Source organism: Gigantopelta aegis, chromosome 14 (assembly GCF_016097555.1).
Source record: "Gigantopelta aegis isolate Gae_Host chromosome 14, Gae_host_genome, whole genome shotgun sequence".
Classification (NCBI taxonomy): domain Eukaryota; kingdom Metazoa; phylum Mollusca; class Gastropoda; order Neomphalida; family Peltospiridae; genus Gigantopelta; species Gigantopelta aegis.
The window spans coordinates 8,598,811-8,617,666 of NC_054712.1; the positions used below are offsets into that span (position 1 = coordinate 8,598,811).

An 18,856-nucleotide genomic window follows, 5' to 3' on the forward strand; every position below is an offset into this window, starting at 1 on the left:
CCAGCAAACAGTTTAATTAGAATAGGTATAACCCTACTGTGTTTTCCTATTTGCGGACATATATCAGTGGTTTTACAGTCACAAATTTACCGTTTTATTGGCTCCGCTAACATGTCGCCAATAAAACTAAATTTGCGACAGTAAAACCACCAATATACGTCCGCAAATAAAAAAACACAGTAGGGTTATCCCCCAATTGCCATGCCCGACAGCTAGTGATTTTTTTTTATCAAATGTTGCAGTTAAGTTTATTTTGTAAATATGAATATCCTGTCCTCAGCCCAACCCCCCATTGTTAGTGTTTTTAAGCTCTTATCTCCCTCTTTAGGTGACATATCTGATTGTTACTATTATTTAGTACAATTGTATTAACTTCGAGAAGTGCTAGTGATTTTTTAATCATGGCTAGTAAATTTTGTAAATCACTCATCTCATAGCTAGTGGATTTTATAAAGATTCTAAAAGCCCTGGACAATGCATTTTTATGATGACAACTACACACGAAATGCATTTTCTTGTTTAGAATATTAGTGTCTTTTAAAACAATCAGTTTTGTTTCCATCTGAATGTTTCTAGAAGCAGAAACTAGGATTTACTTCTTAATAATGTCGTATATATGAATACAAATGTATATTAATTAGTACCTGGGTAAGTAAAATTAACTTTTAGGTATCATTCTTAAAAGCATTAGAAACACCAAAAGCACACTTCAGGGCATCTAGAGTTTTTATAAAATCCATTAGCCATAGGATCAGTGATAAATTTGTTTTACTAGCCACAATTAAAAATTCACTAGCCCTACTTTACTTTAAGTTAATAGAATTTTAATAAATAATAGTAATAATCAGATATGTCACCTAAAAAGAGGGAGATAGAGCTTAAAAACACTAATATTGGGGGTTGGATAGGGGCAGGATATTCATATTTACAAAATAGACTTAACTGCAGCAGTGCAACAATTGACTCCTTTTTGTTTTCAATAGACGTTGGACATGGCAATAGTAGTTATTTACTAGTCCAACATTGAATATCACTGGCCATGCGAGTGGGGCTACCATAATCTAGAAGCCCTGCACTTGTTTTTGGTCTTTCTAATGCTGACATTCTAAACCAGAACATGTATTTACTATGTAATTTTAGTCATAATACAGACTCTGTTAGTCAGAAACATCTTACATTTACTGCAAACTCAGGACAGTCCCTTTAAACAATGTGTCTCCTTTTCTTTCAGCTGATAGAGACCAGTACTGGAGCCAAGGATGATGAAGATGATGATGTGGATGAGTTTGTGGACTGTGGTGATGATGATGATGATGTTGATGATGGCTACTATGCTATTGATGATGTAGATGCTGAAGCTGAGGAAAAAACAACAAATAGTGACAGGTAAAAACGGAAATAACTCAAGCTAGTCAAACCAAGAAGTAGATATTTTGGGTGGAAGGGGAAGGAAGGTGGGGGGGGGGGGGGGGGGGGGGGCAGGGGCTGGATGTGTGACCCAGCACTGAATTTGTCATTTCGGCACATTCTGGCATCCACACCCGTTCACAAAATCCAGGATACATCTTCATCGCTAATGCCAACATCTGAAAATTGGTGTATATCACATTTTGGAAATATTCACAGTGATGATGATGATGATGATGATATCGATAACCCTTCATGTGTTTTTATATTTTATGTTTACAGTGATGATGATGATGATGATGATATTGATAACTCGATATGTTTTTATATTTTATGTTTACAGTGATGAAATCTATGATGATATTGATAACTACGTTTTATATTTTATGTTTACAATGATGATGATGATGATGATGATGATGATATCAATAACTCCATATGTTTTTATATTTTATGTTTACAGTGATGATGATGATGATGATGATATCAATAACTCTCCATATGTTTTTATTTCTATGTTTACAGTGATGACGATGATGATGATATCAATAACTCTCCATATGTTTTTATATTCTATGTTTACAGTGATGACGATGATGATGATATCAATAACTCTCCATATGTTTTTATATTCTATGTTTACAGTGATGATGACAATGATGATGATATCAATAACTCTCCATATGTTTTTATATTCTTTGTTTACAGTGATGACGATGATGATGATGATGATATCAATAACTCTCCATATGTTTTTATATTCTATGTTTACAGTGATGATGATGATGATGATATCAATAACTCTCCATATGTTTTTATATTCTATGTTTACAGTGATGATGATTACAATAACTCTCCATGATGACAGTGATGATGATGATGATGATATCAATAACTCTCCATGTTTTTATATTCTATGTTTACAGTGATGATGATGATGATGATATCAATAACTCTCCATATGTTTTTATATTCTATGTTTACAGTGATGACGATGATGATGATGATATCAATAACTCTCCATATGTTTTTATATTCTATGTTTACAGTGATGATGATGATGATGATATCAATAACTCTCCATATGTTTTTATATTCTATGTTTACAGTGATGACGATGATGATGATGATATCAATAACTCTCCATATGTTTTTATATTCTATGTTTACAGTGATGATGATGATGATGATGATATCAATAACTCTCCATATGTTTTTATATTCTATGTTTACAGTGATAATGATGATGATGATGATGATATCAATAACTCTCCATATGTTTTTATATTCTATGTTTACAGTGATGATGATGATGATGATGATGATGATATCAATAACTCTCCATATGTTTTTATATTCTATGTTTACAGTGATGATGATGATGCTAATTTATTTGCTGCACAAGGTTCCACTGCTGCTATACATCGCCTGACAAAAGGTAAAATTAAATCTTCTTCTAGAGTCTCATTCGTATTATCCTGCTTATTCTTATTCCTCACCTCTTAAAGGTTACTCCATATAGTTCAGTACATTTGAGAGATCATGTGACTATTGTTTGTTTTTTAATACTCTCCCTTCACAACTACTTTGCAAAAAAGCAATAAAGATTGACAAAAACAAAATGATCATGCCAGATCATTGATTCATTAACATCAGCTGTTATATTTGAAAATATTTGGTGATTGTCAATGTGTCAAATAGTAATTTTTCCATTAGTAGCAAAGGAATATTATGTATTCACTTGCTCACAGTCAGGACAGTACATACCATGGTCTTTGATACACCATTTCAGTAATTTAGTGAAACCATCCCCAAAAAGTTAAAAACAGTGTCCCATACCAAATCTAAGATGGTAAATTTAACTACTGATCTTCCTTAGTCTTAATAAGTCCAGATACAACTGGCTGGATTATCGTAATGCAGAGTTTAGTTATTGCTAATAAATCTACGGTAGTTGATTTTGCAGTGTAGTCTAGTAATAATATTGGTTATAATTAAATATCAGTTGGGTTGCATGTCCTCCCTGACTTTCTCCTATGTTACCAGTGCAGAATATTTCAAGTGATTCTGAACAGCTGTTCCGTTCACGTGTCAACTACCAACTTCAAATTTAGGCAGACTACCAATTGGTTACGCGTTGAATCGTTACACATTCTAATATTTCAAGTGATTCTCAACAGCTGTTCCGTTCACGTGTCAACTACCAACTTCAAATTTAGGCAGACTACCAATTGGTTACGCATTGAATCGTTACACATTCTAATATTTCAAGTGATTCTCAACAGCTGTTCCGTTCACGTGTCAACTACCAACTTCAAATTTAGGCAGACTACCAATTGGTTACGCGTTGAATCGTTACACATTCTAATATTTCAAGTGATTCTCAACAGCTGTTCCGTTCACGTGTCAACTACCAACTTCAAATTTAGGCAGACTACCAATTGGTTACGCATTGAATCGTTACACATTCTAATATTTCAAGTGATTCTCAACAGCTGTTCCGTTCACGTGTCAACTACCAACTTCAAATTTAGGCAGACTACCAATTGGTTACACGTTGAATCATTACACATTCTAATATTGAAAGTTACAAAGTCCAGAAAATAACAATTTTCAATGCATGTTTGAGGAAATTGATTAAGTTACACAAATATAATTCATGTAACCAAAAGATTGGTTACCTAGATACCCTCCTTTACATTTTAAGGAGCACTATAATTCCTTTACATTTTAAGTAGTGTGAACTCCTCCTTTACATTTTAAGGAGCACTATAACTCCTTTACATTTTAAGAAATGCGATACCCTCCTTTACATTTTAAGGAGTGAAATATCCTCCTTTACAATTTGAGGAGTGTGATTCCTTTCCATTACATTGTGAGGAGTGCAGTCCCCTCCATTACATTTTAAAGAGTGCAATCCCCTCTCCTTTTGATTTTAAGAAGTGTGATTCCCTCCTAATCATTTTAAGTAGTATAAATTTTCAAAAACAAAACTGTGTGTTATTATGTTTTTTCTTTTCTTCAGATTTAAAAGTAATGCAGAAAGCATCTGGTAAATATGGAATTGTTGGAAGTCCAAGGGGAGACAATTTATTTATTTGGGTAATATCATTTTTAAATCTTCTTCTTCCAGCAACTTTTCTTTTCAATATACTTTGAAACCTCTCTAACCAGACACCCATGAAACCAAGTAAAAAGTAAATTTTAATAGATATCTGGTTTATCCTCACACACGTTTTCCATGTTCTGACTATCACGTTTAGTTTTGTCTTTTAAGTAAGCCCCTGTGATGTTTTTTGTTTGTTTTGTATTGATTGATTAGGGCAGTATTGGTTTCATGTTTACTACAGCTCCATACAATATTTCCATAGTTTGACCGTAACGTTTGTCTTTGTCTTTTTGAAGATTTTATTTTGCTATATATATAATGATGATATGTGTCATTGTGTAAGTCCTAAATACAACTCTTTCACAGCTGTTTATGTTTTATTGATCATTTTAAAATGTTTGTGCTGGTCATCATTTACTGTAGGCTTTATTTAACACCCAATAACCAGTGTGTGTTTTTTGTGCTGGTGTGTCATTAAATGTTCAGTTGAATTCAGTTCTTTTTGTGTTGAAGCCTCCCTTCTTCATGCAATTTTTCTTTTGACAATCTATTTTCAACACAGTCACAACAGTCTAGATCCCTCCTCTGTACAGTTTCCACCAGCCTCTGTGGCCCAGTGTTTAAGCCATCGGACTACAGCTAGTAGGTACAGGGTTCGCATCCCGGTACCGGCTCCCATCCAAAGCGAGTTCCTAAGGGCTCAGTGGGCAGGTTTAAGGCCACTACACCCTCTTCTCTCTCACCGTCCACTAACCAACTAACAACTAACCCACTGTTCTGGACAGACAGCCCAGATAGCTGAGGTGTGTGCCCAGGACAGCATGCTTGAACCTTAATTGGATATAAGCACAAAAGTAAGTTGAAATGAAATAAATGTACAGTTTCCTATACATGCACTTGCTGCTTTGTTATCTTCTTCTTCTTCTCGTTCTTCGTTAGTCAAATCATCATACCGGTCATTCCCACAGAAGAGGCGGTGTTCATTAGTTCACTGACTGTTCCATGCAGTTCTGTGGCAAGTGTTGTTGTGTTTGGCCATATTAATTGTCTGGATGTGTTGTGTAGGCTGCAGTGTTGTAGAATATGTTCGGGTGTTTCAGCCGCTTGTCCACAAGGGCAGTCTTTGGAATTGCCAATTTTGAATGTGTGCTTCATTATGAAATCAGATCCCATGTCCTGATTGTCTTGAAGATGAACAGGAATATGGTTAAGCTGTTTTGTCTTATGGATTTTGCTTATATTTCAGGACGTCAAGTTGACAGACTTTCCTACAGATACTAAGCTGGGAAAAGACCTTGAGCTCTTCTCCAAAAAGTATAACCAAGAGGTAGACGAGAATTGCCACGCTAATGCATGTTAATATTTATACTGTTATTAATAATTTATAAATGTACTAGTAACTTTGTATTTCATTGGCATAATGTTCATACAAATGTTTTGCGATCAGCACATTTGTACTTAATTTGGGCATGTTTATTTTAGGTATACTTATTTTGGGCACAGTGTTTATTGCGTTAAGATTCAAATCCTGCCAGTTGACACTTTGTGTGTTTTTATATATTACATAATATTAAGTCCATTGCTTTTCATAAATGGCACAGTTTCAAAGTTATTTATTAAGGTTTTTTTCAAGTCATATCTTTTTTCCAATAAAACTTAAAATACTACCAAATAATTTAATTCACTAGTAAAAAACCTTTTTATTGAAAAATCTTTAGAGAGTATTAAGCCAGAGAGATATTTTTGACAAGTTTGCCGTCTTCATGAAACTCATCTGTATCTAATGACCCTATCCAGTCAATTTGCCAGGGTTTTTTAATTCACTCATTTCATTTATGATATGATAAGACAGGAATCTAATTTATTTGTGGTATTAATTAACTTGTAGTTATTTATTGCAGATAAATATTAAAAAGGTGAAATATAGCACATGCAACTCTGATAGAGATGGGACACAGTCCTGTGGTAAAGTACTCACCTGATGCACAGTCAGTCTAGGATCGATCCCCATCAGTGGGCCCATGGGGCTATTTCTCGTTTCAGCCAGTGCTTCACAGCTTGTGTTAAAAAGGCCACAGTATACACTATCCTGTCGGTGGAATGATGTATATAAAAGATCCCTTGCTGCTAATTAATGGAAAAGAGTAGCCCATTGCATGGCAGCAGCGGGTTTCCTCTCTAATTATCTGTGTGGTCCTTAACCATTTGTCCACTGCCATATAACTGTAATTAAAATGTGCACCGTTGAATAAAACATTTCTTTCTTTCTTTGTAACCATAATATTGCATCTTAATGGAAGTATGTTTATTTTTCAGGCTGTGATAACACTAGAGATGCAATTCCCGGGAGATTTCCCCTTTTCTCCTCCTTTCATTAGAGTGGTCCGGCCACGCTTCAAGTTTTTGACGGGTATGTATTGTTTAAAAAACATTTATATAGCACAGTCTGACACAAGTTTTCTATATTATAAGCAAACTATAGAAACAAATGTGAATAAAAGAAAGACAATAATTTATTTTTATGTGAGGAAAATTAGTTTTAAAGTTAATACTTCTGAATTGCAAGAAAAAAAGAGTGCAATATATAATAGATACTAATGAAAATCACCATAACATGCTTTTGTTTAGCCATAATGTTTTCTTGTTTCCTTTTCACAATTTGTATATCAAAGGCCGTGGTATGTGTTATCCTGTCTGTGGGATGGTGCTTATAAGAGATCCCTTGTTATAGACTATATATGTAAAAAAATCACACAAAACAATCACACAAACATTTTTCAAAAAAATCTCATAGGTCTTTAAATTCAGCATCATGGAATATTAGTCTTGTCAGGCCTCGCTAAATTCACTAACATTTAATGCTCGCTAACATTTCCTGATTTACAGTTGTACATGTACTTCTGTTATAAAATAAACTTCACTTTAAGTGATCATCCAGTTAAATAGAGGATAATAAACGAGTTACCAGTAATAAGTGGCAAGTGAAATAATTTTCACTAAACACGAGCTTTAGCGAGTGACAAGTGAAAATTATTTCACGATGGACATAAATTTGATAATAACTGGTACAGAGTTTGTTATTCTATTTATTACCGGTACCCCAGATATTTTATTATATTTTTTTAAGCCTACATCGGCTACACGTCCATGTATACAGAAATGACGTAAACTACTTTACTGTTCTGGGTATTGCTTTAACTTTATATTTTATTCACGGTTCACAGATAATTTTCAAAACCCAAAGTTCTATATATTCTGTAAAAAAAATCTGTAATGAATTGCATTAAACTACCATTTTATTACAAGTTTAACACTGAAACTAGAAAGATGTAAATGCAAATGCTTTAAACTATGTGACATCATTGTGTGTGCTTTGCCAAATTGTGATGACGTCATATTTAGTACCGACAAGGTGATTGGTATGTTGGCGTCAAATCGTCCAATAGTAGTGTATGTTAAACCAATGCATGATAATTTTGCAGTTAGAAATTATGATTTTTATTTTCCCCGTTATGAGTGCCTGCTGGGGTAATAAAGCAAAATATGCTGAGATCTTTTTACCTTCTACTTCTGTTTGTGTTACCGTAATTAATAACAATTTAAAATGGATGAAACGAGAAATAAAATATAAAAGAAAAAGAACCACAATTTAGTCATTGTTCTGAACATTTTGAGACAGTTCAAGATTGTGACATGTGAGATTGTAGATTCAACAAAAACTAAATGCTTTATTTACAATATACGGGAACCCACCTCGCCCCAAGAGCTTGCCTGTCAGACTGGTGGTTATATTTTAACTCACTTTTGGCAAGAAGACTAGAACTTTCTACAGCCCTGTTTTTTTTTTCATCTGGTTAAATTAATAATTTCTTGACATTTCAGGTCATGTGACCATTGGCGGCAGTATATGTATGGAGATGCTCACCAAGTCTGGATGGAGACCAACCAATGATATTGAGGTGAGACTATAGATTTATATCTCTGCAAATAAAGAGAGAAGAAGGTGATTTCGAAATTTGAGAGATAACTCAATTTCACAACGATAGGTTTCCAGACCTCATCATTTAAAGGGAGCTATCACTCTAGCTTCTGCCCATTGCGCTATTTCTCGTTCCAGCCAGTGCACCACGACTGGTATATCAAAGGCCGTGGTATGTACTACCCTGTCTGTGGGATGGTGCATATAAAAAGATACCTTGCTGCTAATCGAAAAGAGTAGCCCATGAAGTGGCGACAGCAGGTTTCCTCTCTCAATATCTGTGTGGTCCTTAACCATATGTCTGACACCATATAACCGTAAATAAAATGTGTTGAGCACGTCGTTAAATAAAACATTTCTTTCTTTCATTCTAGCTTCCCATCAGTACCCTGAGATTAATTTAAGGAGAGTAATTTTTAACTTCCCTTAGCATGTGAATTTAAAAAGAAAAAAAAAAGAAAAAGAAGAGTACTACAACAGGATTAAATAGCAATGCTCAATATGGTAATATCTTAAATGGCTCAAGTAATAAATAATAATATGTGGTGAGACAAAACAATGTTGTTTTCTTCATATTTCTGCAAGATTGTATCTCAGTATTTCATGTAGTATCGGAACAAGCGAGGTGAAGGGGCCAGGAGCACCACCCTCAACTGCAATTTATGCATACCACTCCCTAGTTACTGGCCCTTCCAGTTGCTGACATCTTCCGACATCTTTGTGTTTAATTTTTGATCCATGTACTAGTAGAAGCTCACTGATGCTTCACAATTGGTATAACAAAAAGCTGTGGTATGCACTATCCTGTCTGTAGGATGCTGCATATAAAAGATCCCTTGCTGATCATCGGGTGGGTTTTCTCTCTCATTCTTTTTGTGGTCCTTAACAATATGTCAGACACCATATAACCAATGTTAAAATGTGTTGAGTGTGTCATTAAATAAAACATTTCTTCCTATTCTTGTAAACTGGATTAATATTGTGACATGATTTGTTTTGCAAATATGCACGATAGTATATGTTTAAGATCTGTAAATTTTGTGAACAACTATTTGTATCTACAGTATGTATATTTGCAAATGAAAATAAATCTCATGACTTGAGATTGGACGCAAATGATATGAAATTTACACACAAATTGTTTTCCTCCTGGTTTATAGTATTATAAATTATATTTTCAATCTTTTTTTTCTTCAGAATATTTTAGTGCAGGTTCGCTGTGAGATTATGAGTGACCCGAATGCTTCACTAGACATCAGCAGTTCCAATCGTGAATACACAAAACAGGAGGCACAAGAAGCGTTTCAGAGAATGGTCACCCGCTACGGGTGGGATAAATAATTAATGACTTCACTGTTGGGAATATGCTAAGTGGGAAGCAGAAATCACTTTTAAAAGAATGGTTACTGTGGGTAGAATGATGGAAAGACATCGTGAAAAGGTTTCAGGTTGGCTAATTTTTCCCGAATATCTCTTATCGTTTTTGCCCGAATTTGAGGATTTGCTCCAGCCCTGTAATTTATGGTTGTATTTATGACAGCGTAAGGATGACTGCTCATGGAACCAAGCTGGATACGACTGGCTGCCTGCCTGTCTGTGGGCCCATTGGGCAATTTCTCGTCCTAGTCGGTGAACCAATGTCGCTATCTTTTTTGCCCGAATTTGAGAATTTGCTCCAGTCCTGGTGGCAGAACACTTATTAATGGTTACTCACTGTGTTTATACTACGGTTACAGGGTATAGTTATTCGCAATAAAAGCAATACTGTCAAATCCTTTATTTTCGTGGACTTCAATTATTCGTGGTTAAATTCGTGGATCGAAAAAGTTATATCATAAATTCATATTATATATATATATATATATATATATATATATATATATATATATATACACACGTGTTACATTTTTGTTGTGTTGTTAAATTTGTTGACAGCACCAATACATGAATTACATGAACAGTAGATCACAAACGAAAGTGATTTCACAGTAAATATTATACTTATTTTTTAACCGTTTTTGAAAGAATGTAAGTGAAAGGGAGTATGTTGTCAGTGGTTTGCTCTTTTTTTGCTGTAGTCTGTGATACATTTTTTGTGTTGTGCTTGCAATAAAGATTTTTAATGTACTGCCTGGTATTGTAAATTTTAAAAGATTGATTTTGAATAACATAGAGAATAACTAGTTAATGACTTGGTGTATCGGATTTACCCTGTGAAGGTAAGAATGGAAAATACTGTGAGGCTTGCTGAATGGAATTTCCTATTCGGCCTGAACAGGATAAAACCGATATCCTATGTCATTAACTTATTATTTTCATGACGCAATCCATCAAACATTAAGAGGAAAAACTATTATTTCTGTTATTTTTACCTACAGTGTACGAAGGAAGGAAATGTTTTATTTAATGACACACTCAACACATTTTATTTACAGTTATATGACGTCAGACATATGGTTAAGAATCATACACTGGGAAAGGAAACTCATTGTCACCACTTCATGAGCTACTCTTTTTCGATTAGCATCAAGGGATCTTTTATATGCACCATCCCACAGACACGATAGTACATACCACGGCCTTTGTTACACCAGTTGTGGAGCACTGGCTGGAACGAGAAATAGCAGAATGGGCCCACCGACGGGAATCGATCCTAGATCGATCGCGCATCAGGCGAGTGCTGTACCACGGAGTTATGTCCCTCCCCTACATTGAACGATGACCCAGAGGTCAGTTAAATTATTTTGTAATGGATCTATGCATATGTCATCAAAAGTCATAATCAGCTAGTATACGTTTATGACTTTGCTTTAATCGGTAAGCATAATTGGCCAATAGAAACGGCGGTTACAGGATAAAATCCAGTATCCAGAGTTGTGCACTAACTGCAGTGACAATCCATATAAATTCACTCCCCCTCCCTCCATGTAGCTGTGAATGCCCTAAAATGGCTGGTTGATGACTATTTTGATAAATATCTTTTGGAGGACTCTATGTACCTAGCATTGGGCTTTGTTTCTATGGGGAGTGGGACGTAACCCAGTGGTAAAGAGCTTGTCTGATGCACGGTTGGTCTGGAATCGATCCCCATAGGTAGGCTATTTCTCATTCCAGCCAGTGCACCACGACTGGTATATTAAAGGCTGTGGTATGTGCTATCCTGTCTATGGGATTGTGCATATAAAAGATCCATTTTTACTAATGGAAATATGTAGTAGGTTTCCCGTCTAAGACTATATGTCAGAATTACCCATTTTGACATCCAATAGCTGATACTAAATCATTGTGCTCTAGTGGTGTTGTTAAACAAAACAAACTTTAACGTTGTTGTTTTTTGTTCCTATGGTCCCCATTAATGGGCCTACTGGGTTAATTCTTGTTTCAACCAGTGCTCCACAACTGGTTTGATGAAGGCTGTGGCATGTACTATTCTGTTTCAACCAGTGCTCCACAACTGGTTTGATGAAGACTGTGGCATGTACTATTCTGTTTCAACCAGTGCTCCACAACTGGTTTGACGAAGGCTGTGGCATGTACTATTCTGTCAGTTGGATGCTGCATATAAAAGACCACTTCCTGATAAACAAAAAGAGTAGCCCTTTGTGTGATGCATACCACAATTAGGTCACTACGACCTGCTTTTCATGAATTGCAGCACATTAAATGAAATCCCTGTTCGGGCGATATCTTCCTTATCAATTGAAATAGGATCATCAAACCTTGCATGCAAGTACTATGTGGGATGGTGGTGTGTTACATACTATAACTAGGTCATGGTGATCTACTTTTGACGGCTTATATGTACGTCACCAGTACTCTTGTTCATCATTGTCATCATCATCTTTGTTATCAATGGTTATTATTTTTATTATCGTCTGTCATTTTCATCATCATTATCAATGTTTTGTTCATTTCCGTTTCTTAAAGAATGATTTTCCAATTCCTTGAAGGTATATCAGTATTGGAAATATTAAATTTTTAATGATAAAATGACGATGTGACACTGCAGCTTTAAATGATAACTGTACAGTGTTTCATTATGTTGATTTTTGTTCATTTATTATGATTTAAACGTGCGATATCAACATTACATAAAGCTGGATTCCTGCCCAAATTATATTTTAACTTTTGCTTTTGCTATATGCCCATAAAAAATTAGAAATAAAAATTTAATATACTAGTAGAAAAAAGTATTTTTTATTGGAGAATCTTTAGTAGATGTGTCATTGAATTGGGCGGGTTCATTTAAGATGATCACTCCATAATGTTATGCCAGGGCAAGTTTGCCGTCTTTGTACAACACATCTTTCTCATGGCCATATCAACTAACTTATCAGATTTTGTGGATTGGTCGATTCCAGGGATCGAACTTATGAATTTGTTGCCCACATAAATTTTAACAAATAATGCAGCAGGTGAAATGGCCCACCAACAGCACTTTTGAGCCTACCTACAGCAATTTAAAAAAAAGAGAAGAATTTTGCAGCAAATAAACATGACTGAAAGTTATATAGACAAATTTCAAATGTACTAATGTACAATCCTGGTAGATAAAGTAACATACATTTTGACGTCATGGATGGTTCCCCCTCCCCCCGCCCTCATCTCTTTTCCTTCCTCTTCTTTGAATTCTGTCTCATTTCTTCCCGATCTGACAACTCCTCTTATCTATCAACTTCTTTCACTGTCCACCTCCACTTCCAGGCCTCTAAAAATTGTGAGAGCATTAGATTTGTTCATGCGTTGTTCGCACAAATCTAATTTTGCGTAAACTGTTTTTTATACATGCAAATTTGGAGCACGGGTTATGCAAAAAGGAAATGGGTTATCTGGATTTATTTCTGCATAACCAATAAATGTATCACGCAGATTTTTAATTCTCAGAGGCCTGACTTCCCAGTCCTTGTCTATTCAACCATGACAGGTGCTTGTCTCTTGTAGCTATCCATGCCACACACCTGCCATTTCCCATCAGCTATGGCTTTTGAAGAGTTACTGACAGCAGTAATTGTGATCCAGCGGCACAATAGAGCTGTAGGTGATGCTCCCGACCTACGGCAGTCAATATCTGATTCTCAATGATGCCAATACCGTCGCTAAGTTCGAGCCATGGGGCCTAATTCACTAAACTCTCGCAACTTTGCGATCTCGCAGTGCAATGCTAAAAGACTTGCAAAGAGGATGCTTTGTTGTCTAGCAGAGCCTAAGAGACCTTTGAGAATTAGGCCCCTGGATTTAATCAGATTTGTTACTAGGTGAATAAAGACAGGGATCTAGTCGCTCTGTTTACGTGGCGTACTAGCACTTTACAATGTCAATATTCCAGGAATCTAGTTGCTCTGAACCTGACTCTGTTTACGTGGCGTACTAGCACTTTACAGTGTCAATATTCCAGGAATCTAGTTGCTCTGAACCTGACTCTGTTTACGTGGCGTGCTAGCACTTTACAGTGTCAATATTCCAGGAATCTAGTTGCTCTGAACCTGACTGTTTACGTGGCGTGCTAGCACTTTACAGTGTCAATATTCTAGGAATGTAGTTGCTCTGAACTTGACTCTGTTTACGTGGCGTGCTAGCACTTTACAATGCCAATATTCCAGGAATCTAGTTGCTCTGAACCTGACTCTGTTTACGTGGCGTGCTAGCACTTTACAATGTCAATATTCCAGGAATCTAGTTGCTCTGAACCTGACTCTGTTTACGTGGCGTGCTAGCACTTTACAGTGCCAATATTCCAGGAATCTAGTTGCTCTGAACTCGACTGTTTACGTGGCGTGCTAGCACTTTACAATGCCAATATTCCAGGAATCTAGTTGCTCTGAACCTGACTCTGTTTACGTGGTGTGCTAGCACTTTACAGTGTCAATATTCCAGGAATCTAGTTGCTCTGAACTCGACTTTGTTTACATGGCGTGTTAGCACTTTACAATGCCAATATTCCAGGAATCTAGTTGCTCTCAACCTGACTGTTTACGTGGCGTGCTAGCACTTTACAGTGTCAATATTCCAGGAATCTAGTTGCTCTGAACCTGACTCTGTTTACGTGGCGTGCTAGCACTTTACAGTGTCAATATTCCAGGAATCTAGTTGCTCTGAACCTGACTCTGTTTACATGGCGTGCTAGCACTTTACAATGTCAATATCCCCGAGTTATTTCTGCCATCATTATGCATGGGATCGATTCATATATAATTATTTATAACAAATAAAGTTACAAATAGCAAAATTTTGTACTTGTAACTTTGATATAGTATCTTTAAGATTGTGATCTCACTGTTATTGTGTAACAGACGTTCATAGAATATGCTCTTCAATTTATTACTTGCTTGTTTTCTTTTTAATATATATATTTATAAAATAAACATTGTATTTTCGTACATTTTGTTTAATTTGTTAATTTTTTTTGTGGATGAATCATGCCTGGATAATTTTAGCAGACACAAAAGACATTCCAACTTCACCCTACCCATTGAGTCATTAAAACTCGCTCTGGTGTGAGCCGGTACCGGGCTGCGAACCCAGTACCTACCAGCCTTATGTTCAATGGCTGAACCACAACACTACCGAGATCAGTTCTTATAGTTTAACTCCACTGCAAAAACCAAACTGAAATTATTTACAAAAAACATTTCTATACAAGGATGGGACGGACTATTGTATAGTAGTAGGATCATTTAAAGGAACATTCAAGTTTGCTGCATTGTAAGATGTTTCCGACTACTAAAATATTTCTATGATTAAACTTACATATTAAACATAGTTTCTTGTTTAGAATATCAGTGTCTGTATATTCTATGTGTTTCTGGTCGTCTTAATATTTGTAAGAAGCCCAAACTGGATTTTGTCTTCAAATAATTTCGTACGTACGAATTTAAAACAAATTTTTTTAGGAAATAAAATGAAATTTAACATAGTACAAATATTAAAACGATCAGAAACACGCATAATATGCTATGCTATTTTATGCAGAAAAATATATTTGACATGTTTTTACAATCGTTAAAAGTCTCTGGTTAGTCGATAATATCTTTAAAATTGCAGCAAACTCGAGAATGTCCCTTTAATCCTATACAGTGTCAATTAATATGCAAAATGAACACTGCTCAAGTTTTATAATATAATCATCTGTTACCCACCTGGAAAATATCTAACTTTGTAACAATATTGTATACATCACACTACACCACGCCACTGGCTACTCCCACAGTACAACCCCTATGCAGTCATCAGTTCGCAGTAGGCAACATCCATCGCTACTCCGACGGTCATGTTTCTCTCCGGACTTGGGGCGTAGACTTTAATTTTTAGTCCTCGCTTCAAAATTGTAAAAATGAGTCCAACATACTTTATTTAGCCTTTAAATTTTGTCCAGACCACTGAACACAGAGACGTTTGGTTTTTGCCTCTAGGCCTGTTTCTAACTTGGCTGGGTTTCTGCCAAAGGATACGAATGGTAAAATTACTTACCGTAACAATTTGGATAATTTGGGGGCTTTGTAAATATAACAAAATTCCAGTAATCCCAATTTGTTTTTGATAGGATCGATACACCCACCAACCCCTCATACAAACCTAAAATAAAATGGAAAGGCCCACAGATTGCAGTGATACACTGACATGTATAGATAAATGTCTGTTAGTAACGGAGTTGCTCAAATAATTACATGAGGTAAAAAGAAATGGTTTATTTAACGACACACTCAACACATTTTATTTACGGTTATATGGTGTCAGCCATATGGTTAAGGACCACACAGATATTGAAAGAGGAAACCTGCTGTCACCACTTCATGGGCTACTCTTTTTTTTTCCGAGTACATACCACGGCCTTTGATATACCAGTTGTGGTGCACTGGCTGGAACGAGAAACAGCCCAGTGGGCCCACCGACGGGTATCGATCCCAAACCGACCGAGCGAGCGCTTTACCACTGGGTTATATCCCACCCCTAATTACAAGAGGTATACAGACAATCCCAACCATCAGTCATTAGAGTACTAACCTTTAGGTGCTTGGGTTGCAGAATCGAATCTTCTCGGTGGACCAGGCTACCATTTTTTCCCTGTTCCAACCAGTGTCCCATGACTGGTGTACCAAAGATCATGGTATGTACTGTCCTGTCTATGGGACTTTGTGAACCGCAATTTAAACATAAATTTAAAAAGTAAATTTTTGGAGTCTCATGTATTTCATTTCATTTCAACTTATTTTCGTGCTTATATTCAATTAAGGTTCAAGCACGCTGTCCTTGGCACACACCTTAGCTATCTGGGCTGAATGCCCAGGACGGTGGTTAGTGGTTAGTGAGAAAGAAGAAAGCGTAATGGTCTTACACCCTACCCATTGAGTCAAAAACTCGCTCTGGTGTTAGCCGGTACCCAATTAGATTGGCCGGTACCGGGCTGCGAACCCAGTACCTACCAGCCTTATGTCCGGTGGCTGAACAACAACACCAGCAAGGCCAGTTCTCATATATTAACTCCGCTGCAAAAACCAAACTGATATTATTTTAAAAAGAAAAACGTTTCTGTAGGAGGATGGGACGGACTATAGTATAGCAGTAGGATCATTTAAAATCTGTTTTGATTTTATTATGTACCCTCAAATTATTTTTTGGCAGCAAGCCTGCTTGGTATTCTAAATTCCGTCCACATCAAACTTACCCCCCCCCCCCCCCCCCCACCCTCATGCCCTGACTAGGTCACTGGCATGTCCAGAGGTTAGGCCCAGGGTGGACTTGATAGAATATAGGTACCCTAATTGAGTTTATAGACTAGCGATCAGCTGAGAATTTCCCGTCGATGTTACCACAAAGTACAAGTAAAATTATTTTTGTTTAATTAAATTGATTAGTTTTTTAAGCAGGTTTCATCTGAAGAATTATCAAATTTGTAAATTTCAATATCCGATTATTAATGAATCAATAATTGTGCTTTAGTGGTGTGTGCTCGTTAAACAAAACCTTTAATTTTTTGACAAAATAAATAAATAAATAAATAAATAAACGGTTATTATAAACAATACGGTAACTGATATATATCACATGCATGTGACCCAGAATAAATGTATACTAATAATACACAATTTCCCGCTGAACATGAAATGTCTAGTTTTCGGTGCGTCGACCGTCATCGTAACCACAGCATGGGTGATCGTGGCACGGAATCGATCGTTCCAGAGATTGGCCACGGCTATGTACTTCCCGGCCGTTTTGTCGCTTCTTTTCACAGATGACATCAAAAGCTACCTTGCCCGAGTTGTCGGTATAGGACAGGTAGTATAATATACATGCTGATAACATTTCACATACCGTAGATTGGAAAATGGTGCAACGCTTTCAAAGCGTTTGGGGACCAGTTTATGGCTCAGTCGGTTGAGTGCTCGCCCTAGGTGATTGCGTCGCAGGATCGAACCACGTCAGTTGATCCATTCATCTGACTGGGTATTTTCTCGTTCCAACCAGTGCACCACAACTGGCCAAAGGCCGTGATATGTGCTTTCTTGTCTGTGGGAAAGTGCATATAAAACATCCCTTGCTGCCTTAGAAAAAAATGTAACTTTAGTTGGTGGTGGTAGTGGTAGTGGTAGTGGTAGTGGTAGTGGTGGATCAGCTATATTTCATCAAGATAAACCTGGATAAGGCCTATATATATACATGTATGCATGTATGTATGTATGTGTGTATGTGTGTATGTATATATATATATATATATCTATCTATCTATATATATATCTATATATATCTATATATATCTATATATATCTGTATATATATATATATATATATATATATATATATACTACTCAAAAGAATTTAAGGATCAGACGATATTTTCGACATTATTTTCTGAATGTCAATTATATTAGCTAGACCATAATGTCACGCATGGTATTGTTCCATTTAAGCAACCCATAAATGAATTAAAATCCACTGTCATTGACACTGTCGACTAGTTCTAATGGCGAAAACATGCTTACATTTGCACGTAAATTAGGGCGAAAGCGAAAGGTCTGCTAAGTGCCCATAACTTGCTTTTTCACAAAGCGCTTCATTTGCACGCTTTGCACGTGTATTCCATGTTCCCAATGCTGAATTTCCGTATAATTGGAGCTTGCGTTCGTGTATGGTGCACACTCCAAATTCGACAATGGTACGACTTCAACTGACTATCGAAGATCGAGGAAGGGCTATTGCTTGGCTTCAGGATGGCAATATGCAAAGAAATGTTGCTCTGAGACTTGGTGTCAGTCAGAGTGTCGTTGGCCGACTGTGGCAACGGTACCAAGCAACGAATTCTGTTCGAAATCGTCCACGTTCGGGAAGACCCCGAAGCACTACAAATAGAGAGGCCCGCTACATCA

At 36.4% G+C, this 18,856-nt stretch overlaps 1 protein-coding gene across 1 annotated transcript in view; it reads left to right on the plus strand.

The window, feature by feature from the left end:
- Positions 1-18,856, plus strand: part of LOC121388237 (ubiquitin-conjugating enzyme E2 Q1-like) — a 44,635-nt gene that overhangs the window by 11,142 nt on the left and 14,637 nt on the right. Inside the window, exons 3-8 of the mRNA XM_041519505.1 lie at positions 1,232-1,386; positions 2,778-2,845; positions 4,433-4,509; positions 5,763-5,843; positions 6,833-6,926; positions 8,399-8,475. Of these exons, the coding sequence (XP_041375439.1) occupies positions 1,232-1,386; positions 2,778-2,845; positions 4,433-4,509; positions 5,763-5,843; positions 6,833-6,926; positions 8,399-8,475 (552 nt within the window). The remainder of the gene's footprint in view (positions 1-1,231; positions 1,387-2,777; positions 2,846-4,432; positions 4,510-5,762; positions 5,844-6,832; positions 6,927-8,398; positions 8,476-18,856) is intronic.